At 40.5% G+C, this 27,954-nt stretch overlaps 1 protein-coding gene across 1 annotated transcript in view; it reads right to left on the bottom strand.

Moving 5' to 3' along the window:
* cadpsa (Ca2+-dependent activator protein for secretion a) overlaps positions 1-27,954 on the bottom strand; it is a 127,838-nt gene that overhangs the window by 26,131 nt on the left and 73,753 nt on the right. Inside the window, exons 10-18 of the mRNA XM_066670357.1 lie at positions 25,988-26,096; positions 24,510-24,722; positions 18,351-18,487; positions 17,886-18,073; positions 13,252-13,353; positions 12,963-13,026; positions 12,691-12,814; positions 9,467-9,535; positions 5,591-5,697 (exon numbers count right to left, since the gene is read on the bottom strand). Coding sequence (XP_066526454.1) covers positions 5,591-5,697; positions 9,467-9,535; positions 12,691-12,814; positions 12,963-13,026; positions 13,252-13,353; positions 17,886-18,073; positions 18,351-18,487; positions 24,510-24,722; positions 25,988-26,096 — 1,113 coding nt within the window. The remainder of the gene's footprint in view (positions 1-5,590; positions 5,698-9,466; positions 9,536-12,690; positions 12,815-12,962; positions 13,027-13,251; positions 13,354-17,885; positions 18,074-18,350; positions 18,488-24,509; positions 24,723-25,987; positions 26,097-27,954) is intronic.

The raw sequence follows: 27,954 nt of genomic DNA, 5'->3' as shown, positions 1-27,954 counted from the left end.
GTCTCACTTTGTCGCCTCCTTATTTCAATCGCTCTTCATAGTCCCCGTAGACCCCTCACAGCTTCAGGCATTAACACCGTATCACACACACACACACAGAGTCACTCATCCATCAGCCCACAGAGACACACAGTGTGAGCTTAGGGGAGTGAGGCGTTGTAGAAATGCCTCCTGTCTCATTACAGAGTTGGCAGTGTCAGAAACGTAGACTTCTTCTCATGCAGGTTACACACACCTTATTTGCTTCTCTTATGCAGAGCAGCACACAAGGGCAGCACATCTACATTCACATCGCACCCCGTGAATGAGAGGATTCAAATTCAAATGTGTGTACAGCAATTTGAAAGTTGAACATACTGCGTGGTGTTAGTGAAAAAATTCCCATAATCTGAGGAGAGTATACTTTAATGTACAGCACTGTGCAAAACTCAGAAAAAGTTTTTCAAGTCAACACCATTGTCATTAAAAACCTTTATTACAGAGTGATATTTGCACATTTGTGGTTGCACTTTCTGCCATTGTAAAGATATTCATTGAAAAGCTCTGGACACTGGGGTGGCTTCCATTATATTTATGTAGATTTGTATCTAATCTCATTAGAAGCATCTCTGGAACTTAAATAAAGGTCAGTCTCTGGCTTATGCACAGTACTGTAGTTCTGATATGTTACATATTTAATGTCCAACATTTCAAAGTGAATAAAATACATCAACAAAATAACTGGCAGAATTAAGCGACCTAAAAGAAACACTGGGTTGAGTCTATATTTCGTTAATGTAGTAATGATGTACACATTTGAATCAAGTAATTTCACTGCAGCACTCCCACGTGCACCCACACAATCGCACTTCATTGATGTGAATGTTGCCACATGTGCATGCAACCAGGAACTCGTCCTTGGTTCAGAAATATTAGAGTCATGCAGCAGTTGCAGTCTCCAGCAACAGGATCTGAATGCTAATTTATCCCTATCACTGGCCCTTTGGCCAAAATCGTTTATTAGCATTGAGACACTCTTAATTTTACAAGTTGTACATAAATGGGTCCTCTGTTGCTGATAAGAAAGCTCTGCTGTCAGCACATGTCTTGCATGTCTTGAAGTTGGCAAAACATGAAGAGGAATGCAGGGGTTATGTAAGAAGGCATCTCCACAGGGTTCCTTCCACATGCTTTAAAGACGAAGCATACGGTGAAATCCCGCTAGCATTAGTGCGGTCTGCTGTACACCTGAAGACCACGCTTCAGTTAATAGGGGACCACACCGGGATGTTAAGGTGATGGACTGGAGTGGACAAACACTGTAAAATCTGCAATGTTGAATTCACTCCTACAGAGCCATGGAAACTGGTTTAAATGGCCTTATTCATTGCGGAGACCTGAGTGCCTTGAACAACCTTGTTTGTAAGACGTACTCCATGTTTAATTCACAAAACTGCTGTCCTTTTTGTCCTTCATTTATTAAATAATCATTAATGACATTCCTTGAGCCATGAAGCAATCTACTCTGTCCACTGAATTCTTTTTGTGTAAAATCTGCCACAACTTCAAAAGTAGTGGAACTCTCTAAGCTTCAGTATTAGATCTGAAGTTGACTTCAGGGTAAAAAACAACTGTCAGTGCACCTTGCAGCTCCATTTCTCATATCTATAGTCAACAGTATGATCCAGTATCTGGAATCTGAAACCTAAAATAAAACGTTTTAATACATAATAACGTTTTTGTGTGTCATATATTGTATATGGGTTATTCCGTACACTGTAAAAAATTGCTGTAAATTTACAGCAAGTCTGCTACAGTATTTTATTGTAATACTCAATTACAGTAATATGCTGTAAATTTGAAATACAGTAGTGTTCCTGTAAAAATACGGTAAATGGCTGGAAACTCTGCTGCCAGTATTTTACTGTAAATCGCAGTATTTACAGTAAATTATTGTATTATTCTATTTCAGTAATATGCTGTAAATTTGAAATACAGTAGTGTTCCTGTAAAAATACAGTAAATGGCTGGGAACTCTGCTGCCAGTGTTTTACTGTAAATCGCAGTATTTACAGTAAATTATTGTATTATTCAATTACAGTAATATGCTGTAAATTTGAAATACAGTAGTGTTCCGGTAAAATACAGTAAATGCCTGGGAACTCTGCTGCCAGTGTTTTACTGTAAATCGCAGTATTTACAGTAAATTATTGTATTATTCAATTACAGTAATATGCTGTAAATTTGAAATACAGTAGTGTTCCTGTAAAAATATGGTAAATGGCTGGGAACTCTGCTGCCAGTATTTTACTGTAAATCGCAGTATTTACAGTGAATTATTGTATTATTCAATTACAGTAATATGCTGTAAATTTGAAATACAGTAGTGTTCCGGTAAAAATACAGTAAATAGCTGGGAACTCTGCTGCCAGTATTTTACTGTAAATCGCAGTATTTACAGTAAATTATTGTATTATTGAATTACAGTAATATGCTGTAAATTTGAAATACAGTAGTGTTTCGGTAAAAATACAGTAAATAGCTGGGAACTCTGCTGCCACTATTTTACTGTAAATCGCAGTATTTACAGTAAATTATTGTATTATTCAATTACAGTAATATGCTGTAAATTTGAAATACAGTAGTGTTTCGGTAAAAATACAGTAAATAGCTGGGAACTCTGCTGCCACTATTTTACTGTAAATCGCAGTATTTACAGTAAATTATTGTATTATTCAATTACAGTAATATGCTGTAAATTTGAAATACAGTAGTGTTCCTGTAAAAATACAGTAAATGGCTGGGAACTCTGCTGCCCGTATTTTACTGTAAAATTTACAAGAAATTTTTTACAGTGTATGAGGAGAGCTTTAGTAGAAGTTGATGCTTCATAAAAGAGATGTGTCAGAGACACTGTAAACTAATTTTGGTCAGCTGCATCTTTGATGAACAAGGGCCAGTTTTTTTTTCTTTCTGTAGGAGTGAAGTAATCTCATGAGGAGATAATTCAACAGGATTTTACTGTCCAGAGCAGGAAGTGAAGAGGGGGCTCTGGGGTTGTGCAAGATGACATCTGTGAAAATGAGCTCGGTTTCATTTTCAAAGGGCACGTTTCAGGGCAGGAGAAGCAGCCATCCGTCTGGCACTTGTGCCCACACAAGCAACCGGCTTAATGCTTGATGCTCCACAATGGAGCGATGGGGAAGGTTGGGGGGAGGTATTGGGAACAAATACAAGCCCTCCATCCAGGGTGGGTTAGGGAAATACTGGACATGCAGAAAAGATGGGGTAGAGGAGAATGTTTGGAGTTGGGGGTGTGGGAGGTGTAGGGCAGGGGGCTCTTCTCTTTCACATACCTCTTTACCCTTTTGAACGTATCCAGGCAACCAACAAACAGCGAGAGAACACAGTGAACGTTACATCAGACCGATCTTTCAACTCAAGATAACCTAACAGTCACATTGGTTGGGGAAGTGTAGGCCAAGGCCCATATTTTTTATCTACAATGTGTAAAATGTGGTCATTAAAAATGAAGATTAATGCAAGCAAAAGACAATGAATGACAAATGCTTCGTTACTGCTTACATCAAAGTCAGTTATTCTGAATGTATCTTAAATGTCAGTTCAAAATGAGAACAGCTGCTTGATATTTTGAGATTGGAACATCCTCTCTTATCTTGAATGTGAATACATTGATGGGATGACAACTAAAAGTTAGTGTGCTCACAGTGAATATAAACTACTTCTCAAAACCATATCGAGATATAAATGAAACACATGCATCAAATGGATAACAACCAAATTCATTCAGTGTGATATGAACATACAGGGGTTGGACAATGAAAGTGAAACACCTGGTTTTAGACCACAATAATTGATTAGTGTGGTGTAGGGCCTCCTTTTGCAGCCAATACAGCGTCAGTTCGTCTTGGGAATGACATATACAAGTCCTGCACAGTGGTCAGAGGGATTTTAAGCCATTCTTCTTGCAGGATAGTGGCCAGGTCACTACGTGATGCTGGTGGAGGAAAACGTTTCCTGACTTGCTCCTCCAAAACACCCCAAAGTGGCTCAATAATATTTAGATCTGGTGACTGTGCAGGCCATGGGAGATGTTCAACTTCACTTTCATGTTCATCAAACCAATCTTTCACCAGTCTTGCTGTGTGTATTGGTGCATTGTCGTCCTGATACACAGCACCGCCTTCAGGACACAATGTTTGAACCATTGGATGCACATGGTCTTACTGGTGCAATGTGGAATTAATGAAGATTGGCCACCAGGCTGGTCCAATTTAGCCATGAAACCTCCTACACTACAATGACAGGTGTTTCAGTTTCATTGTCTAACCCCTGTAGATTCTTAAAATAAAGCCTATAGTTATGGCTATTGCCTTGTACATACACCAAAAACATTATTTGGTTTATATATATATATATATAGGTTTCCAGGCCCTGAGAACCAGAGTCGTAAAGTATTGACAAAGTACCAAGAATTTCCAAACTGGCAACTTTAAAGGTGAAAGTACAAACCTTAATTTACTCTTATTACCAATAAAAATAATTAGAAATAAAAAGATTTGTAATAAAAAGTGCCCTGTGTTCAAATGATGTAGGAAAATTACATGTACTACATGTAGTTTTTTGTCTTTTTTTAGTTTAGCTTCACTGTCCGCAGTGAACGAAGAACGGTGGCGGACAAACTGCCACAATGTTGCAAAATGTATTATTTTCCTTTCAGCTTATAAAGGAGTTTACTAATTCACTGAGAAGCTGAGAAAAATACTCAAGGAAATCTCTAAACTGCTGCGTACATCTAGAGGTGGAGTCAGACACCCCTGTATTTGGTCTGTCCATGCAAAGGTTAGACAGCAAATGTAGCGATTGTTTATGTAAGTCACTAACAGGCTTCGTAACAGTTTTTTTTCCTGAGGCTGTTATCCAAATGAACACTAGTCAGGCACTTTAAACAAAACATTGCACAATCATTTCATTGCACCTTCTGTAAAGTTGTATTTAATTTATCCCTCAGTATTTAATGCATCACCTACACAATGTTACTTTGTTTACATGTTTTATATTTCAATATGTATATATGGTTACTTTAACTTCCATAATCATAATGTCATTTCACAACTACACTTTATGTAAATTATGTAAATAATGTTATATATTGCACTTCTGGTTAGATGCCAACTACGTTTCATTGGCCCTGTACTTGTACTCTGCACAATGACAATAAAGTTGAATCTAATCTAATCTATCCTCCAGACAACATTGCACAAGGAACATGCACCAGATCATTAACTTGAATCATCGTGGACTGACTACATGAAAATACCATTTCATTCGGGTATCATTTAAATGAACGTTTTTTGACGTTTGATTGTTCAGTGGATAGTGATAGAGAACTAGCCTCAAGTCTGTACCAGCTGCTCTCCTGAGCTTGGGCCTGAATCCTATTAATGTAACTCAAGAACACATGGTGAAATCCTGGTGATCCTTGGTGAACACCTTCTGTTGATAACAGCGTAGTGGCACTGTAAGTTGTATATGTTAACGTAGTTGTGCAGTAGGCAATTTGGAGGTTGTGTGTGTGTGTGAAACTCACCTCTGCGTGATGCTCCTCATTCTGCTGTAGCACCTCAATGACCAGTTCCGCCAGGCGAAGTGTGTCTTCCAGTTTTTTGGCAGGCGTAACTAAGCGGCCTACATTCTCTGAGGCACAAGGGCAAAACTGTTAATGTGGACACACACATAGCATTCACAGTGTCCTAAAACTTCCCCTCACTCTGAAAACAGAATGTCATTTTCCAGTCTAGTCCTGTCAGCAGTTGAGTTGACTGCTGTGAGTGTAGGTGATGTCTATCTACAGCCGCTAATCATAGATCACAAATGAGTGTGCGCTGTTTCAGGTATGTGCTATGAATACAAACTAACAGTCGAGTTCCTTATGGGAATTTCTACACTGTTTAATTACATATCTTATTAATATTACATTATATTGAGTGCTGCACAGGAGTACTTTTCATTTAACTAATCTCCAGCCAAGAGGGCTATTAAGTAGCAGTTATCCATTGCTCAGATTTATGGAATTTCAGAGAAAATTACACAGAAGCCTCAAAAACGATATTTAATTTGTTTATACCCTTTGCTTTAATACAGCTTCCGATCATTTTGGGGGAAATCAGGAGACACTGATGTGGGCTCTAGTGTGGCCTGCTTCACATACTTTCCTTTGAATTCACACTTCTTCATAGAAGCGGATTAATTCACAACTAATTAAAAACATCTCCTGAAAAATGAATAATGTACTTAATGTTTGCTTTGACTGGAAATTAAATAAATGAAAATTGGTCTCTGATCTCTAGAGCCTGCTTTAACAGAAAGGCCTACCCTCAGTAGCCTACAGTGTCAGTACAGAACAATAAAGTATGAGTCAAAATAAAGCAACAAATAAAAAAACAACAAAATTAAACAAATGTGTTACAGTCATCATGCATAATGCTAAGCACGTGCAGGAAGTTGTGTCAACTTTGTCTTCCTCACTCTCGCTCTCTTTCTGCTGTTCCCTAGGCATAGTCAACAGCGCCTCATCTTCCAGCTCATGTGCAGAGCTACAATGCTGGCTAAAAGCATGTCGGGAAATGTTGTTAGTGTGATCTCCTCATGATGTTAGTACAAGAATGTAGCATCTCAGAAATCTTGTTCTGTCCTGCTGTCTAGAGCATAACGTTACACATGAGACATAGAGCTTTATGAGAATGATCCAAACAATATGATCCAATGACATGGGTATGAGCTGAAAAGTAAACAGACATCGACAAACACTGGGTTTAATGAAGGATCTTCACCTCCAAGACCAAGAAATTGACTGAGAAGAGTAATTGGGTGTGCAGGAAGATTCTGTTAATAGTTAACAATAGTTACATTCTACTCTGTGTGTATAACCTGCTTAGAATGAAAGCTCCTCTGGGCTTTAAGAGTGACTCCTGAGTTCCACATGCACTGGACGGGCTATAGATGAGCAGTTCTGGAGTAAGTGGAAATACATTGTTATTATTTAAAACAAATATTGCTACCAACTCCGTCACGAAAATCAAAAAAACAAGATATTCATAAGAAAATGTCAAAGCAAAGACACCCACTCTTCCCAGCCAATGACTCTTCATCACAAAACACACTCCACGCACTTATGGTCTTTCAGTTAACCCTTAAACCAATCACTCAAATGCAACTGGGATGCATTCGTGGCACAGTGAAGAACTTCATTGACAGTTTAAAGGGTTAAAATGAAAGGTTTCTCAGTGCGTGCTCAGTACAGCAGAGACCTTTGTGTGTCTGCTGTGGAAGAAATGCCTTGCTGTGCCAAATCAGGTATTTCACACACAACAGAGCGAGTGCCGAAGAAGTGGATTGTTGCAGGTTGTATTCTTACAGCAAGCTGAACTTGACTAAATACCTGATTTGCTCAAGACGCAAAGGCACCTTCCTTTCTGAGAAATGTAGGGGCTTTAAACCTGTCAATACATTACATTTGTTCTTTAAATTATTAACTGAAATGTAGAATTAAATGACATTAAATTATTAAAAAATACGTTTTTAAACGTATTATTAGAAAATTATGAAATATAACAAAGTATTTGATTTGCAGCACATTACGTGTTGAGGTCAAAGGTGATGATGTGTGTCTGAAGCACTAGTCATCGTAACTGGAGTCAATTCTCTCTACAATTCGCAGGACGTCAGCAGAGTGACTTTGCTGTCATTTCTATGGATGACTTTAAACTGTGAATCAAATTCAGTGAACTGTAAGAGAATCGACCCCGACGCGGTTAGCGGTAGTAGCCGAACAGCCCATACCAACAGATGAGACAAAAGTGCATCTTGGCTTTTGAGATGCACTGAATGGGACACTACAGGGAAGGTTGACATAACATCATCACAGCATTCCCAGGCTTTTTTTTAGGCAGCGCCATAGCAAAACTGTGAGGGGGTTATGCCCTAGTCTGGACAGGGGAAATGCTCTTTTTAGAATTAGTCAGACAAAAGGGTTCACCTGGATCCTTCTGATCCTTCTGAGATTTCTCAACTACAATGGGAATAAGAGAGAGAGAGAGAGAGGGAGGAGAGAGAGAAAGGGAGGGGAAGAGTAGAGCAAGAGTATCAGCCGCTATTCCAAATCGGGGGCTAAAAATGGAAGAGAGAGAGGGAGAGAGAGAGCGAAAGAGAAATAGAAAGAGGCGAGAGACGAATGCTGCATTTACATTACATTTAAACAAACTACTTTTTTGATTTCCACATTGATTTCTACAGAGACTGCAGCAACAACAACATAAAAGTAAAGAAATTTAAACAACAAAATCAGGCCTGTTGCCACCTGCGCATAAATCGAGCCAGCAAACCTGTTCCTACTTACACTCCGGATAGATAAGCTATTTTAGTGAAAACACTCCTCAAGTGCTGTAATGTAAATGCGACATAAGGCAGTGGTAGAGTAAAAAGAGAGACAGTGACAGAAAAGGAAGAGAGAAAGACTCCAACAGACCACGGCTTCGTCTCACAGTGACCCTGTGAGAACCTTCAAAGAGAGATCTCTCTCTCTATCTCCGTGGTGACCGTACATAAAATACATTAACCCCTCAGCCACATTTGTGTAGTGATATGATCGGGACATTGGTCTACGACGAGAAAACGAACAGACGGTGATATCAAACGACACACAGAAAATAGCATAGACGCACAGTAAAAAAACACCACAGTTAGTCATGGTTTGTCGTATGGTCAGGACACAGACAGACCTCGAATACATTCAGTATGTTATGCTGTGACAGAAAAACAAAATAAATAAAGACACCCCTACGTCTTACAGTTCAGCTAATTCATTCCCCTGTCTCCGTGAAGGATGTCAGCTCTGATCTGCAAAGGTGTTTCGTACAGTACCTGACCTGTGTCGAAAGCTTGGGACATATGATCAGCGAGGCTGAATGGGGGAGGGCAGGAAACTCAAAACATAAGCAAAAAAACGTAAAAATGCATTCAAATCACAGACAGGAAAAATGCAGGAGTCAGCGGGATGAAGGAAATAGGAAGAAAAAAGGGAGGAGGAGGAAGAAGAAGAAGAACAACAACAACAAAAAGCTAACAGATACAGTGTTGAAAGCTCCTTCACGGCAGCGCAGACAGATGGAGGAGTCTGATGGGCATGGACAGAAAGACCTGTGGCAGAATATCTCACACTCAACTCAGCCAGACAGGAGAAACTGTGTTTTTTAAAGAAAAGGCAAGCAGACTCGAAGCGATAGATGTTATCAGCTAGGTCTGGGGAGAAAGAGGAGGGTGGCTTGAAAAAAGGGCAGGTGCTGATGGAGATAAGCAAGGACTCTCTCTGTGTGTGTGTGTGTGTGTGTGTATGTTTGAGTATACAGAAATAAAAGAAGGGTGGGTTAAAAGGCATGGACTGGTGGAGGATGAGGGAGGTACTCACGAATGGTTAAATCCATCACTTGTGACGCCAAGCAGTAGACAGGATGCTCATACATTTCTCTCTTTTTCCCTACAAAAGAGGATTGGGCATGCAAGAGCAAGGGGTCAGAGGTGAGAGATAGAGGGAGAGAGGGAGAGGAACACTGGATGCATGTGCAATAAGGGCCTCTAGGGGGAGCTTCTTTTGTCTGGGTGGCTGTTTAGACTGGAGATGAAGGTTGGCTGCACCGTGACCAAGGCATGTGTCTGAAGCGTTTTTGTAAATGGAGTTTAATTGGTCTGCGGTTTGACTCCCCATCCACAAGAAAGCGGTGTTCTTCGACACCAAAAACAATGTCTAAAACGCTTTTCAAAAACCAGGTGGAGATTTTCAAAACCCTGGTTTCCAGTGGGTTGCTTTCTGGAAACAAACACCACATGTCAAATTGTGCATGTCTTTTCTGTCTGTCTTTATATATGTAACTGAGCTTACATCAAAACTAACTAAAGGAGCCACTGGGGTTGTGTTTGAGCCCTGCTGGTACGGACAAATATGCTTCAAAAGATGAAAAAATGTGAATGTGGCCTAAAGTTTTCCCCAGGCATGCTACACTTTCTTCTGGCAAAGGGCTGTTTCCAGAGTAACTCGGATAAACTATCACTGGGCACAGACATAGTCTTAATCTTTCATTCATTCATTATCTGTAACCCTTATCCAGTTCAGGGTCGCGGTGTGTCCAGAGCCTACCTGGAATCATTGGGCGCAAGGCGGGAATACACCCTGGAGGGGGCACCAGTCCTTCACAGGGCAACACAGACACACACACACATTCACTCCCACACTCACACCTACGGACACTTTGGAGTCGCCGATCCACCTACCAACGTGTGTTTTTGGACTGTGGGAGGAAACCGGAGCACCCGGAGGAAACCCACGCAGACACAGGGAGAACACACCACACTCCTCACAGACAGTCACCCGGAGGAAACCCACGCAGACACAGGGAGAACACACCACATTCCTCACAGACAGTCACCCGGAGCGGGAATCGAACCCACAACCTCCCTGGAGCTGTGTGACTGCGACACTACCTGCTGTGCCACCGTGCCGCCCAATCTTAATCTTTGAACTCAAAATTAAGGCTTGCGAAACTGATCCTAGATCAGTACAAATTTGACAATTCACAACTAGCAGGCCTCTGTGCTGAGTGGCTATTCAGCTACTGAGTGATGGGTTGGACATATAAAGTAAAATCTCTGAACCACACACTGTCTAAAAATACTCATACTATTGAATGGAGTTTTATTTTCTTAATTCAATCTTAATTCAATATATATTATTGTAAATGATGGATGTGAAAATACCTGTAACATTGCTGTGAGATGGTGTAGTCAAAATGCTCTTTGACACATATAAGGTATTTTTCAATTTGCTTTGATAACGAACAAATAAAATAGAAAGAAAATGAAAGAAAACCTCACGTGAAGTACACATGTGATTCATCACACTGCGCACTGGCTTATTAGCCCGCTGTAAGGAAAGAGATTGCAAAAACAGCAAAGCCAATAAGCAAAGGAAAACAGGAGAGCAAGGGAAAGACAGATATAGACAGGCATAAGGAAGGGGTAGTGTCAAAACCCAATTAAGGAGGACTAAGAAGCAGGGATAAGCAGCAGATGATTTAGCTCAAAACAGGAAGGAGGTGTTGAGCTGAAGGAAGAAAACTGAACAATAGCTGTTGCTTTACATCATCCCCACACCTGGTAGCTACCACAGAAGAGAGGTGAGGACTGGACAGAAGGCAGCAAGGAGAAAGGAGCTGAGGGCAGGACGACTTCAGAGAGGGAATTGAATGCATTTTTACTTACACACCTCTACAGGATCACGCTCAAAGAGCAAACCATACAGAGTTTATAAAGTTTCATAAGTGAAAGGTTGACTGAATTAATAGGATCAAGAAACTTACGGAAAATACTGTTTTTTGTGCAATTTGTGCAATTAATAGGATCAAGAAACTTACGGAAAATACTGAATAATGTTCAATTTCTTGTAAATCCTAAAATCTCGAAAATGTAAGTAATAATTTATGTGTAGGCTACCTACATAGGGACATCAGAGCACATGCATAAGGTCTGAAGAACATAGAAGCGGGTCTAGCGTAGTGGATAACACTGCTACCATCTACACTGCTGGCTAGTCCTTGGGCAGCACTCCTAACAATGCGCTTGATAAGAGCATCTGCCAAATTCTGTAAATGTAATTATAATTAGTTGATTATAATTGATCACAAAATGAAATCATGATGAAAGCTCTCTTCCAGACACTCAATTAGAAATGTGCTTCATCCACGACCACGGTACAGCTTCCACCTGGATGAAGCGAATAAAGATGCCTTAGTACGTTAACGACGTATTGAAATATCAACATTTAACTGAAAGCTTAATTACTTTTCTCCATAAACAGTTTGCGAATATTGACATAAGCTGCAAATAGTACTGCTTTTTAATGTTACTAAGTGCTTATGCTTTGTATTATTAAGTCCCCATGTAGGCAGCTTTCAAATGAATTGTTGCCCTTCAGCCTTTATTAGCCTCCCAGTCGTAATAATTCTTCCACCTAAGCAACGTTGCCAGAAGAGTTTTGTCTGTTTCTAAATAGCCATCAAACCTTAACTGATAGATAAAATAAAAACAATCTGAAATATCCCACAGTGAGGACATTGATTCATTTAATAATTGCCGTTTATTACCTCCCAATTTAGATATAATTTTAAGAGTTATTGTTTTCAAGCACTCAGCATCAGAAGGCAAATGCTGCACACACCTCGGTTATGATTGAAACATTCCTCTGTTCATATGGCAACAGCTGTGATTTTATGCCAGTACACTAATGTCATTTAAATATATTGCCTCCAGAAATTTTCTGCACAGGAAATACAGTCAGTACTCGCAGCTTCAGAAATGCCTACAATTTATCCAGCAATCTCAACGAGCTGGAAATCCTACGCACAATCCTTCTATGGAGAACATGTGTGCAATTGTTAATGCACTATTATTGTTTATCGGCTGAACTATTTTGCGGAACATATAGAATTATAGAAACATTTGTAGAACGAAGGTCATGGGGGTATTTAAAAAAAATGAAAGCATTATATCACATCACAGTATAGATCCTAGAACAGCATTTCAGTAAAGTGGTTTCCTCCATCTCGACACCGTCCTGAAAAACAAATTCTTTTCATTTACCTTCCACTTTGGCGTACTCTGAGAGCCGCTGGTAGTTGACCAAAGCTGCCTGCTCCAGACATTTCCGGATCACAGCCTTCACCTCCTCCTGTGGAACCGGAGTTACAATGTCCTTCATCAGCACCTGGTCAAGACAGAGGAAAGAATATCATATAAATATTACTTTCTTTACATCTTCAAATATCCAAAAAAACTGATTTACAAAAGTAATGCACATTGAACCAGAGAGCTGAAAGTTCCAGCACTAACATTACATGTGGAAGATAACGCACCCTCTCCAGCAGAGAAAGTGTGGCTTTGAGGGCTCCCTCTGGTCGTCCAAATGGAAAACAGTACCTTGAAGTTGAGGAGGAATAGTAAGAAATAAATATGACTCAAGACTCAACAGAATTATATTACAGCTGTCTGACTTTGACATAGCACTGAATACAGCTGTTATAAAAATATTAGTAACACTTCTCTTATAAGCTTCAGAAGCACTTGCCAAAATGATACGTATAAAACCAATTTTATTACTGATAAAATATTTATTTATTGATTAATTAATGTGCGTCTTTCTACCTGAAATGTGTGATCTGGTTCTCCAGCAGCACTCGCAGTCTTTCCTTAATCTCCTCAAAGCGTTCACGCTCTTCCACAGAGACAGTGCCAATTCCATCAGGCCTGAAGCAGCACACACACACACACACACACACACACACACACACACACACTACAATGAGTACTGCTGCTCCATTGGCTGGGGTCATCAAGGTTATGGACACTCATACAGGGTCATGAGTAGGGTCATGTGAAGCCAACAAACATACACAAGCCCATTGCTATAAATAGTATCACATTCAGGGAGTATGTTTGACTGTATTTGACTTCATGTGCAGGGTTGTAATTGTGTGTGTGTGAGTGAAGGGAGTGGTTGTGTAAATAGTAAATGCACATTTCACTGAATAACAGATTTCCTTTGAAGAAAAAAAAGAGAGAAATCCTGTCCACACTGAACGCTTTGTTTTTATTCATAGCCAATTTCCTTTAGTTCTTTTCCTGCCTTTCAGATGGGAGAAAACACACACACACACACACCTTTCTCACTTAGTGCTAGGCTGTGTTTACCTGAACCACTGGGCAACAGAGAAGATACTACAGTAACCCATAATTAGCCCTACGCTTCCTCTGCACTTTTTCAGCAGAGGCTCTGAGAACACTCACCTTAGAACTTCACTCTATTACCACGCTGTTTAGGATTAAGACAAAATCAGCCCACAACCAATCAGAGCTCTCCATTCCTCCCACAATCTGCTTAATCTCTGCAAAGTGCTCTCGCCATATGGCCACTCAAGTCATTGGCAAAATTTGGAAACTTGAGATCAAATTACAGAAAGAAACCCATTCTCCAAGAAAGCAGTTAAAATACATCTTTTTAATTCACAATCGATATGTATCAGTTTTCACATTTAAAATTACATTAAAATAAAATGTGCTGTTACTCAGTATAGATTTACTATGGTCAGTGCTTAAAGGAGACTGCCTTCATGTTTGATTATGTTTGAAGAAATTCATTTGTGATTAGTTGGATTCTGGGTAATACAGCAATGATACGTAAAAAAATATTTAACGTATTTTTTAATAAAAAAAAATTGTTTTGTTGGTTTCAACTAATCAAACTTCATAAAAAATAAATATTCGGATGTGTTTTAATATTCGACAATTTGTTTTTGTTTACACCTAGCACCAAAGTACATTCAACATTAACAGTGCTTCTTTTATACAGTGATAGGAAACATGGTGTTATCACTGGTGATAAGCTAGAGTTAAGATGAGGGCAGCACGACCGTGCTATCAACACTGTGTCCTAAAGTGGCCAACATGACACAATACATAAATGTTCATCAAAGAGATTTGAACAGGTTTCCCTTTCCTAGTATTTAAAACATCTTCATTTCCTAGTATTTAGTATTCATCCCGACTGGGACATGTATAGCTCTCTCTGTCTCACACGTATCACAACCCACCCATCAACATCTCTCCTCATCTCTGCAAAGGTGTTTTGAGGCTAACCCTGCCATTCCTCCAGCCCCCAAAAAACACCTCCAGTACACACACACACACACACACACACAGCGGTGGACCCCCTCTCTTGTGTGATGGTTAGATGACCCCCCCCCCTCACCCCAACACACACAGACATATACTCTAGGAGCGATGAGGAGTGTGTCATGTCCCCTGCTCTTCAGAGCGCTGTCAAGCCACCCGCGCCTGCTCTGTCACACACACTCTGCTCACATCACCCTGTCGCATGCCATAAACAGCCACCCTCTATCGATGTAGCTGAGTGTGTGTGGGTGTGTGTGTGTGTCTTTGTTAAAACATGGAGGTGACATATAGTCTTGAACAAAAATAATAATAATTAATAAAAATCAGGAAAGAAATAGAATGAATTTAAACAAAAAATGTCAAAAAAATCAGTCATGAACAACTACTAAATATATTCTTCTGATATTTTGTTTATCACAATTTGACTTTCCCCTTCAAGAGAATGCAAGAGATTTCAACCAAAACATATCTTGAAAGATATATACAACAACAAATACCTAGTGGTGGTGATCTCTGACTTTGGCACGGTTCTGAATGTCCATGTCGTACAGTGTGTGTACTTATGTGTGTGGAATAACGAATCAAAAGTCTTTAACAATGAATGTTAAAAATAAAAATTAATTGATACATGTCACACTAATGAAGCTTTTTTCTCCTTTCAAACACGTTCTTCTCGAGAACAGGCTGCCATACCATTATCATTATCAGAGCCCTACATGCCATCATGCATATTCATAGCAGAATGCAAATGAGATCCCATTTAACACTGGGTGTTATTAAATATGGTAATGTGGATATGGTAACGAGGGGGTAGTATCCTGTCCTACTATCGGATATCCTGACGAGAAAGCATCTGCAGTTACACCAGGAAAGTGTGTGTGTGTGTGTGTGTGTGTTGGTAGTGGTAGTGCCGACCTCCCTTGGGCACTGGGGTCAAAGGTCATGACAGACACAGACTAGACATACCTGTTGTTTAAACACATGGAGAGGGAGTTACTGGGCCTAGAAAACTGTTGGAGGGGGGTGTGATGAAAAAAGATGAAGAGAAAGAGGAGAGAGGAAGAAGAATGGAGGGTGAGAAAGATGGGGTGAGAGAGAAAAAAACAGGGAGGCAGTATGAAATGGGCGGGAGGACACTAACACCACTGTGCCTTGAGGTCAGGACTGACAGTATGACAGATTGTCAGAGGGGCTTCCTCTCTCTCTCTCTCTCTCTCTCTCTCCCTCTCTCTCCCTGTGTGTGACTTGGAGCTACACGTGTCTTCCTGTCCGTGCTGATCATAACGGGACACAAACAGACAGCCCACTTCAGCTCCATCACTGTCTATCAAACACACCCCCCCCCCCCACACACACACACACACACAAGTACTCAAAACCCACCGCAACTTCATCACTCGACTGACAGACATCCAGTCTTGAACTTTCTCATTTCTACATGTCAAACCACACGCAGCATGCAGACAAACGTGTGTGTGTATATATAACACTGTGTGTTAAATGGGGTCTCAAATGGGGTTTGTCCGTGTTCGATGTGCCCTCAAAACACATCAAAGAACTTATCAGTAATATCAATGATTACGCCTCATGCATCAAAATTCTGTGTGAAAAATAATTACACATCCGTCTTTTGTGCATATTTCTGCACAATAGTTTAGCAGCAGGTAAATAGCGCTACTTTCTGCTGATGCTATAGTTGGTGGTTATTATTTGTTCTTCTAAATCGAACTTCCCACTCCACCTTAAAAAGTGCAGCACCTCTTTTTTTCTACAAAATTCAAACACACCAGGGACAGGAAACTCTATAGTACACTCACAATGAGGTTAAGTTTGGGAGTCAACAACACATGACTAGCCAGTGGCCTACCAGTCTTAGGAGTTGGGAAAGGGAGGCTGTTGGTAAGGGACAACATTAAAGCTGATGTTAGAATCATATTAGACCTCACCTTCTGAGCCCTGCAGCCACCTGCGACTTAGAGTCCCTCTTTCTCCTAAACTCCATGATTCTGAGCTCTTTTTTAGAGGGGGTGGGTGGGTCAGCAGGGGACGAGGGGTACAGGGCACTTAGCAGATCGGCCTCACACATGGGCCATTTCAGCAGTTCACACACTCTCATACTTTATCATACACGCGTGCACACGTGACATTCATGGGGGTTGTAACAGTGTAAGGTCGGGTGGGAAATAATAGAGAAATATGTAAGACATGCATTTTAAAACATCATGAGCAAGAACATAAAAGTAAAGCCAAAACTTATGATCAGACATGAAAACAAATATACGACCATGGAGAAATAAACAGAAAACAGTGGAAGAAGAAATTTGGGAAGAAGACATTTGTGTGTGAAGTGAACAGCCAATAAATGTGCTTCCAATTTTTAATTCTCTAAGAGCGCATAGTGGTGAGCAGCTTTCATGTGCAGGTCAAAAGTTTAAAAAATCCATTGATATAGGATAGAAATATACATTTTTTGAAGTTGTTTTTATTGCAGATAATAAGAAAAAACTGACATAATTCTATACACATTTTTTCTCACTCACAGCTAGAAGAAACAGATGGATGAATACTATTGAATATGCAGATTTACACATTTTAATAATCACATTTTTGTATATATGTATAAAATAAGACATTTAAATGTGCTGAATTTATTGTGGTTTGTGTGAAGTTGTATCTGTATGGCTGTATCTTATCCAGAATGGGGGTTTAAGGGGCTGAAGAAGGTGGACAGCTTTGTTTAACTACTCTATACATTACCGCTCTGATAATTCGTTGTACCTCTTTCTCACTCCATGAGTGGAGATTGGATGGATAGCGAGATAAAGAGGGAGGAGAGGGAAGAGTTTAGGAAGGGGGATATGAGAATGTCTTGAAAGAAAAGGTAAAGAGAGAGGGATGAAGAAGAAAATGAATCAGTGGAGATACAGATGAGAAATAGACTGCATGAAATTAATGGAAGATGAGATGAAATGACAGAGAGGAAGAGTCATAGTCACTTCAAGCTTCTTTGTGTGTCCATATGCGGAATAATATTACTCAGTGCCTGAGTGAATAGTGCCTATTATTATGTGAGTTATCATCGCTCGTAGTGTTTTGTTGCAGTGTACCTGTTGCCATGTACATGTGAAGCGCAGAAGGCAAAGCTGTAATGCAGCAGTGTGGGGTCGATCATGGCTCCGTTCTCAGCCCTCTCCAGCAGATCACTCAAGTAACACAGGTGTCTGTGGCACCCCCGAACACCGTACCTTGCACAGTACTCGTCCAGCACGAACACCTGGCCCGGACTAAACCAGCCCTGCAGGGGAATACCAACAGAAAATAGAGGGAGCGGTAATCAGACAGAAGAGGCATGAAAAAACAAAACGAGTGTGACAAAATAACATCTCAGCATCAAACAGGAAAGAACAAACATGATCTGTTCATTTTGTAGGGTGCCCATTACATTTGTACATTGAAATGCATGATTCAGTTAAAGATTTCTCACTTGTAACTAACTTGCAAACTGATAATAGATAATAAATAGAAGGTGTTCGGAGATGAAAAACAAAAAACTAAAACAAGAGGTTCAGTACCAGACAGGAGTAGGAGTCGTTCAGTCTGTGGTCCAGAGTGAGGCGCTGCACCGACTCGAAGAGCGAGGCGTGGTCAAAGTTGCATGGGTTTGCTGAGATGAACTCATCCATCCCGTGTTTCTGTGCTCTGTCTGCGTCTGTTTGTGTGTATGTAATGTGTGTATGTGTGAGAGAGGAACAGGCTTTAGAGAACTGTCACACATCAGACAGGCGTTTATCTGAAGCTGGTCCAACTGGATTCGGGTGTGCTAAAGTTGAACATACCTATTCAAATCACATGTGTTGTTAAATTTCTCCACAGACAAACCTCTAACCATTTTAATGCACAATAATTTGATACTTGCTGAATTTAAAAGATTAAAAATAAATCCTAAAAAAATGGCCAAACAAAGCATTAAGGCTCTTTTTATGTTTTCTCAGTATGATGAAATCAACAAATAAATATGCATATATAGGTTGGTTTCCTGTAGGGTATATGTACTTACTTTGGCTAAAACAAAACCTGCAGCTTGACCCAGGCAGGGTATTATAGGGATCCGCAAATATAACAGATGTGTACTGATACTGGCGAGTATTTGTTTTTCATTTTCTGCATTTGTTTCTGCAGTTAATTATTCATTTTTTCTACATTAGTTATTAGCTATTCTCCAGGCCTAATTAACATTTGTAGTGAATGAAATATAAACGTTATTTTCTTTAATTGTAATTTTCTTTAAACCGTCTACGGTTGTGGGGTTCCCTTTGATTTGTTTACATTCAGAAGCTCAGAGTCTTTTAAGGTGGAATGGTATATATGAGGAGGAGAATGTTGTTTATATGTGGCTCTGTAATTTTTTACTCACTGTTTGAATTACCACAGAACCTTGTTTGTAACTCAGTTTGTTATGTTTTGTAGCACTTTCGGTATGCGTTTACTTTCTTGCAATTTGCAGCCTCAAGAATTTAGCATCAATTCCAAACTAAATAACCTGAGACAGCAAAAATAAGTAAATGTTATTTACTATGGAGCAGGTAAAAGCAATATCCTCATCTCTTTTCATGATTTTCAATTTTTGGAGGCCTCTTTGGCATTTCTCTGCTGTGGCCAGAGAGAGAGGATGCCTAGCATGTCTGACCAAGCTGCTTTGTTTTTTAATCGTTTATTGACAGTGAGGATTTAGAAACGCATTAGATCCATTTCCATCATGCAAACAGACTGGAGAGCCAGCAAATGGTGAGGAAATGTATTCTGAATTTTATATTAAAAAAAGGTTATTTAATTACAATCTTAAATGCCGCCTTAAGCTCTTCTTTTTTTCAGTCTTCAGACTGCCCGATGTGTATTTCCAGACAGATCTTGTGTCTGCTGGGCTGTAATCTTCCCTGGTACTATAGACCTATCGTTAGTGAACTGATGTCTCAATCTGGCCATTCCAAATATCCCTTCTACTATTCAGCAAGCTGCCCGCAGGCCCTGGACCCCCCCAGGGTCAACCTAATTAAAGCAATCCCGTGCCACTAACCCATGGATGGGAGAGGGCTGGGGCAGGGACCCCCCTGCCCATGTGGCCATTGTCAATTAAGGGGGCTAAATAAATCCAACAACACATTTTCACTTTCCTGCTTGGTTAGTGGGCTTAGGTATTACATCAGGGCCTGGGCAAATAAGCAGCACCGTAGCTTAATCCAGCCACAGCTCAGGGGGCTATTCTCATTCTAATGCAGCGTTTCAGATGGGGCTTAGGGCCTATACTGCAGGCTGGTCCCATTCAGGGCCAGTGGCCCACCGAGTGTCCACAGTTTGCATCTGAATGCAAGAACAAGGCTTAACCCTCACCTGTGCTTAAGGACTTCATGCTGAAAACATACATTTATTTATTTTCCACTGCACAATATCACACAAGAGGCAGTGTTGCAATTCGGGGGACTTGGTTTACCACATCTGACATTTTCTGTTACATTCCACGATGATGTTTTCCTTGACCAAATGAGCAGGCTCATATACAGATTGAAATTACCTACATGTTTTGAATAGATAGTGAATTAAAGAAAAATTTGGTAGACCTAAAAATCTCACAGTATAATAATACCGTTCTGATAGACAGGTAAACTTGGGCTACACACTAAGAACTAATACCAGAAACGCCTTTGACTGGTCAGAATGCCCATAGCACACAATACAATATTTGGTATCATTACATTATAATTTTTTACAGCAATCTTTAATGTCATAGCATCACAATTACAATCGATATCAATTTATATTTATGTTATTAATGATCCCGTTTATCAACCAATATATTGTTCATCCTTTATGTCAATCATATTAAAGCTACAAAGGTCTTGTGCTACAGTCCACTAGAACCAAAGCCACAAGTCAAAAAGGTGACATTGTGTTCCTCTCAGACGTCTGTATATGAACTTGTCAACGTCTGTTTGACATTAGAGGAGAGGAGCAGGGCTCTGGACAGTAACAGACAATGACATTAGTCAGCCATGGTCAGGCTGGCCAGAGATGAAATGACAATGATTGATGGGCTACTCTTCATTTATAGATCCTTTCTCTAGGAGTGTCCACAGTACAACATTTGGGGGCTATTTAGTGCTTGATGTTTCCTTGCCCCTTTCTGAATGACTGGCCCCCATGCGCGCACACATACACATCCACACACATCCACACAAACAATCTGACACTAAAGAGAACGGGAGTCCAAGATTAAGCCCAGGGCCGACATGGGCCACGGGCATCAAGTGACAATGCGGGTGCTTCAGCTGCGTGTGAGGGATGGACAGGAGGAGGTAACAGAAGGGAGAAAGAGAGGAAGAGTGACAGCACAGAGGCTCTGTTTAATCAAAATGTTTCTAATTTAATCCTCTCCTGAACTCACTTTCCCACAATATGGCCGCCCTCATCAGCCTACAGAGCACAGATCACGCCAGCAGACTCTGTCAATACTGGACCCTGCTATTTCTGTCTTTATTGGCCTCAATAAAAAAATAAAACAATAAAGAGAAGCCCTGATTTAAGATGACAGCTGAGCTTAATCTTTTTTGTTGGTTTGTTGTCTGTGTTCAAGTTGCCATTTAGGAGTTGCATAGTGAAGTTTGAAACTGGTGTAGTCTAGTGTAGTCTAAAGTATACCTTAATTTTTTTTTAACCTACATTTGGAACAGTTCAAGAGTCCTAAATCCAAAGCCAACACACTGTGACCCATCTGCTTCTTCCAACTGTTATTTTAGTTACTGAATCTGAATGTAGTGTTTTACAATGTCTTTTTATTTTCACCAAAAAGGCTGAATGTGACATTAAATTAATGACAGAAAGTAAACATAAGCTTCATTCATTCATTCATTATCTGTAACCCTTATCCAGTTCAGGGTCGCGGTGGGTCCAGAGCCTACCTGGAATCATTGGGCGCAAGGTGGGAATACACCCTGGAGGGGGCGCCAGTCCTTCACAGGGCAACACAGACACACACTCACACCTATGGACACTTTAGAGTCGCCAATCCACCTACCAACGTGTTTTTTTTTCTGACTGTGGGGGAAAACATAAGCTTTTCATTCTTAAATATCCAAGTGCATCGTGACGATGTGAGTTTGGCCAAATAGGCTTTGAGGCCTGTGTGTTATTTATTATTATTATTATCATCATCATTATTATGCATTGCTTTTCTTGTTCATTTGGGTGATTGGGCAAGTTGTCAAGGGTGCAGCAGGGAAGTTTCGGAAAAGCATTATTAGTGCACAACTGCGACTGTGCTGTTGCAGAGCAGAGGATTTCTGGTTAAAAGCATACACTCAGGAACTGTGGCATTCTTTGGTAGGTTAGAATAATCTGTTAGTGAATGGAAGCTAAAAGCACAAGACAAAAAGGTCCAGTCTCCATCATTTGTTTATCTCTAGATGGGGGTCGCCCAATGATCCATCGCAGGAGTCATGTGAAGTATCTACTTAACACTGGAGTACACTACTCACTCATTTTTCATACTCCAGTTACATAATTGCCAACTCCCTTTTGTAAAGTTAATAACATGAATGATTAATGTTTTATTATGGGTAAGAAGTGTTTATTATTTATTTATTTATCCAATATTTGGTTTATTTTTGGAAACAGATGCTCTTCAAGATGTAATTTGCGTTTTGTTTTAAGAGTTTTTTTTCTCCCTTTAAAGGGATATGGCTAGCCAAAGCGGAGGAAAGATAGTGTGAACTAGCAAGTAGTTATTTGGTAACATTCCACTGATAGCTTCCAGATATAATCAGGTTGTAAGCACACTGTTTAATTCATGGGGCGCCACTCTTAACACAGTAATTACCAGCTGCTGAGAGGCAGCGAAGAACACCAGTGGTTCTGCCAAGTCAGTAGTTTCAATGAATTCATTTAGAGCAATAAATCAACAACTGCAATGGTTGGAGAAAATCACTGTAATTAAATCATCATTGTTTCCTTCAACATGGATTCATCTGCGTTTTTAGTTCAAAATCTCAGATTGTGAAGTAATGCAGCAGCTGTTTCTGCTCCGTTATGTAAGGATCTGCTGAAATCGGACTAGTGCTTTCCTCACATTTTAGTGAGTTATTTTTTTTCAGTTCAGTTTTGAATATCAGTTTAAAGCTCTACAAATACAGAGAGAGGCAAGTATGCAAAATCTAGTTTTACATTCTGTAAATACAACTCATACACATGCATCCTGAACAAGGACTACATTTTCTACTCCAAAACCTTAAGACGGAGCTTTGCTAAAGAGAGTGCCATGGCCGAAGAGAGGGAAAAGTAGCAGTGGAGAGAGGGGGGGGGGAGACAAAATAGAAGGAAGAGTGGAGGAGAGAAAGCGACTAGCATGTTGCTGGAGTCAGAAAAACCGTGGCGAGTTTATCTGAGCTGCTGCTCGAGGGAAGCACTTACCCCTCAGTCCAGCTGCAAGAGAGCAGAGCGGAAAAGGGACAAACCAGAACAGCCATAAACACACGAACAGAGGCAGGGGGGAAGAAAAAAAAAGCAGACATACATACAATACTGTTCAAATGGCAGAGACCACCCTACATTTATTGAATTTCTAGTCAAAAAAGCCACTTAAGTACAAGACTTCTATGAGAAGGTTTGGTATAAGAGCCTGTAGCTTTCAAGAAAATGGAAAAGGCAAAAATAGTTGAATAGATAAATAAATAAATAAATATTTGGCTGGTGTTAACAAAAATCACAATACATTTCTAAAAATGCATTTTGGAGAAATATCCCTGCAGTTTAAAAAGTGTCCTGACAACAACAGAAACTGTTGTTATATAGACGTTGAAATTATAGCATTATTTTTAATGTTTAATGAGCTTTTTATGGGCTTTTTGACTGGAACTTAAATAAACAAAGAGTGGTCTCTGACTTTTGCACAGCAATTTACACACAACCAGACAGAGCTACACAAAGACACTCCTTAGAGGTCAGAGTACAGCACAGTACACTAAGCAAAGCATGAGAAGAAAGACAGAAAGACGTTCCACACTGTACATGTGATTACAGGATACATACACCATTTTAAGCAAGACATCAGAATGAAATAAAAGAAGAAAGTAGTAAGGGAAGGGAGGATTTAATAAGAGATAATATAAGTAAAGAAGGAAGGAAGGATGAAAAAAAGAAGCCAGAAAAGACTGAGAAGGGAGGTTTAAAAAGAAAAATCTGAAAATGAGATCTTAAAGAATCAATGTGCTTTAAAAAGGTAAATCACAATGAAAAGCCAGAAACAATGTCGGCAAACGGTGTACTCAATACCATCTTCAAATTATCCACACTCACATTTTTGATTATGTGAATACTGAGGGAAACAGGCTACAGAAGGTGCAACTAACACCTGCGAAAAACATCTTCAAAACAGTAGCTTAGGGAAGTCAAAACACTCTTAACATAAACTGTAAGGTACAAATTATTTATTCCCTGTTACAGTGGAGTGTTGTCAATAGTCTATTGATCATCAGTTTTGAGTATAAACAGTTAATTCTTTCAAATTAGGTCAAAAATAAAATAAAATTTGGAGATGCAAATTTTTGCTTTGAAAGTGATTGATGGCAGATTCTTAACTGATTTTGTTCCATTCACAAAGAAATGAACGTGGCATATTTAGAATACTACTTCTTTCTCCTAGAACTGATGATAACTTACAGAGCAATAAAATCTATACTCACAGAACTGTGAGATTGGAGCGTCCAGCTGTGGCGCTGTCCCTCCTTTGGCGTTGAGTTTCTGGACCTGGGTTGGAGGGACCGGTTTGTGGGACTGACCTGTGGCTCTGTACATGGCCTGGACCCACAGGATCCGGTCCTGCTCATCATCGCTGGCAAAGATCACAGTGTCTCCTTCCTTTACTGCATTAAAGAAGGTCCTCCCACCATCCAAACCTACACCAGCAAGTGCGTTTAAATAAATATATACATTAGAAAATACTTTTCTCTTACTTTAAGAGCCTGATACATACATGTAGAATAATAATGCCTATTACATCAGTAAAGTTACAGCAGAAATAAGGAAGGGAAAGACAAAATGGCGTCGATGTAATGTTTTATTCACACGTCTCCATTTGTAAGCAGGATCACTTAATGTTCTTTTCACATAGTGTTTTTTTTTTTTCGTAAATAATGAAGTCATAGTGAAACAATCAAAATAACACACGCATTTCCGTCCTAATCTGGAAGTTTCCACATATTCATTCTCCATTACGACAGATTGGACATTCTCATGATCAAGGTGGATGGTGACTAATTTCATGTACAAAGTGTCAGTGGGTTTAATTAAGAGGTAATTACGCTTAACCAATCCATTACATGAGTTTGTTTAATGCTAATAAATGGAGTCACGTTGATCCTCTGAGCAGTAAAGGAGAGAGCTGACAGAGGAACATGCTCCTCGTGCTCAACTAGAAGAAATGAACAGATGCGGTCTCTTCTTTCCAGAAAGAATAATCGCACTAAACCCTGAGGCCATGACATGAAGGCGACGAAGAGATAGAAAATTATTTATTTTAATACAAACATTGTTTGGTTTTTAAAACATATCTATGTTTTTTTAATTATTATTATTATTATTACATTACGATTTTCCATGTTGCTTTTATGTGAGTGAGTGAGTGAGTGAATGAGTGAGTGAATGAGTGAGTGAGTGAATGAGTGAGTGAGTGAATGAGTGAGTGAATGAGTGAATGAGTGAGTGAATGAGTGAGTGAGTAAATGGGTGAGTGAGTGAATGAGTGAGTGAGTGAATGAGTGAGTGAGTGAATGAGTGAGTGAATGAGTGAATGAGTGAGTGAGTAAATGAGTGAGTGAGTGAGTGAGTGAGTGAGTGAATGTGTGAGTGAATGAGCGAGTGAGTAAGTGAGCGAATGAGTGAGTGAGTAAATGAGTGAGTGAGTGAATGAGTGAGTGAGTAAATGAGTGAGTGAGTGAATGAGTGAGTGAATGAATGAGTGAGCGAATGAGCGAGTGAGTAAGTGAGCGAATGAGTGAGTGAGTGAGTGAGTGAATGTGTGAGTGAATGAGTGAGTGAGTGAGTGAGTGAGTGAGTGTGTGTGTGAGTGAATGAGTGAGCAGTGGCTTAAAATACAGTTCTGGGAGGTGCTTGGGTGCCCAGACTGGGACACTATAGAAACTTTGAGATTGCCTGGCGTTACCTGGCTGAGGGTCGGTGTAATCCACAGTGTATCCGTCCAATTGGAGTAGCTCTACAGGCTCTGCCTTCTTCTCCCTGTAGCTGCACATGGCAAAGGTGTACTGACTCACCTGAGGAGAGGAATGTTAAGAGGTTACACAGCACTGATGCACACAATGCCACTAAAGCCTACCTGTTTTTACAGACTTTAAGATGTGTGCTTTGACATGTCTGAGTGTGTGTGTGTGTGTATTTACACACCCCAGGCTTAGAAAGAGGCTAGGGTTCAAGTGCTGTGTGTTTTTGGCGGTTTCAGGGCAGGTTACTTTGGCCACCAGTGGGCCGCTGCCAATCAGACGTGAATGACGGATGAGTACGGGGATGACACTCTGTCAGAGCGAATGCAAGCCAGGCTGCTAGGTGCCAGTCAGAGACAAACACACACACACACACACACACACACACACACACACACACACACACACACACACACACACACAAAGACTCATCACCACATCCATGAACACACTCTTGTCAGGCCTTCCTCTGTCATATATCAGGGCCATCCTCATCAAACCGGCCAATCTGGCGCCCCCGTCACCTCCACTGCAAGTGGCAGCATTCTCTCACTCCGAGCCCCAGCCACGGCTCGGAGTGACACCATCAATTCAATGTCATGAATGTGACGGGGGTGGGGAGTGGGGCTTCGGCTGCCTCGCGGGTTTCAATCCGGCTCTCCGGCAAGCTCAGAGCCTTCAGGACAGAGTTGGAGTGCCTGCCCCTCCACTTCTCTCTCTCTCTCGCTCTCTCTCTCTCACACACACATCATGCTTCCCCATTTCCTCCTGTCACTAAAGTTAGAAGCGGGTGAGCCTGTCTGGTGTGGTGGAGGCTCCCCCGCGTTAGCCCCTGGCGCTGCTGACCTGCTGTCAAAGTGACCGTTAAAGGATTTTAAATGACTTCTTGCTCCATGATTAGCTCGGCACGCCTTTGCTCTTTTAAATAACCTTGTTATTGTTGACGTACTATATGCTGCATCCTGTGTAGGGAAGAGAGAAAGATCTGTCTGGGCTCTCCTGGTCAAATGACACGTTGGTTTGAAGCTAAAAATATGTACACATCCTCTACAGAGAACACATTTCTTCATGTTTTAGAGCAGCATAAGTGTTTATTTATAAAATTTAACGCATTTATTTAATGTTCTCAGAAATCGCATCCAAAAAATGAACGACTTGCTCGATGTGTCAATTTTGTTTCCGAAACTATCTCATGACACACCGATGTAACTACCTGCTGTCCCTGCTGTCAAACTGACCATTAAAGGATTTTGAATGACTTCCTACTCCCTGATTTGCACGGCAAGACTTTGCTCGTTTAAATAACCTTTTTTGTTTTACGTCTTGTAAATTGCATTGTGTGTGGGAGAGAGGGAAACATAGAGAGGGCAAGATCTAATCGATAAGGCATTACTGGCTAGCAGTACAAGGCTGTGGGAACGCAGCACATAATGCCAGACACCCCCTGGCCATTCACTGACATTATCATATTCACGGACTAAAGATTGAGCACAAAAGCCAAAACAGCAGAAGAAGAAGAAACTAGGAGGGAGCAAAAGAGTGAGCGCTGATGGAGGAGGGAGGGGTCAGAGACGGCCAGCTGTTTTGCCACGTTGCCCCCAGACTGCAGAATAATTAGACTTCACTTTGCATCATAAATATTTGGCTTATGCTTCCAGTTCAGCCAGAACGCTGCTGGGAGCTAGAACCACACAACAACACAACAGACAGCTGCAGATGTGAGTGTACAGTGGAGGAGGAGCAGGACAAGGAGAGGAAGAAGAGTCAGACTAGAGTCAGACTCTTTCCTGCAGTCCTACTTTCCTACACTTGGCGTGAAGCGGCTGCTGTCGGCTCTCGAAAACACGCCTCTATGTGACATGCCACAAAGGCCGTGCCAGAGTCCATCAGACAGGAGCTGTAACCGATCTAC

This window comes from Hoplias malabaricus, chromosome 5, assembly GCF_029633855.1.
Source record: "Hoplias malabaricus isolate fHopMal1 chromosome 5, fHopMal1.hap1, whole genome shotgun sequence".
Taxonomy (NCBI): Eukaryota; Metazoa; Chordata; class Actinopteri; order Characiformes; family Erythrinidae; genus Hoplias; species Hoplias malabaricus.
This window is presented reverse-complemented; position numbering and strand designations above follow the sequence as displayed.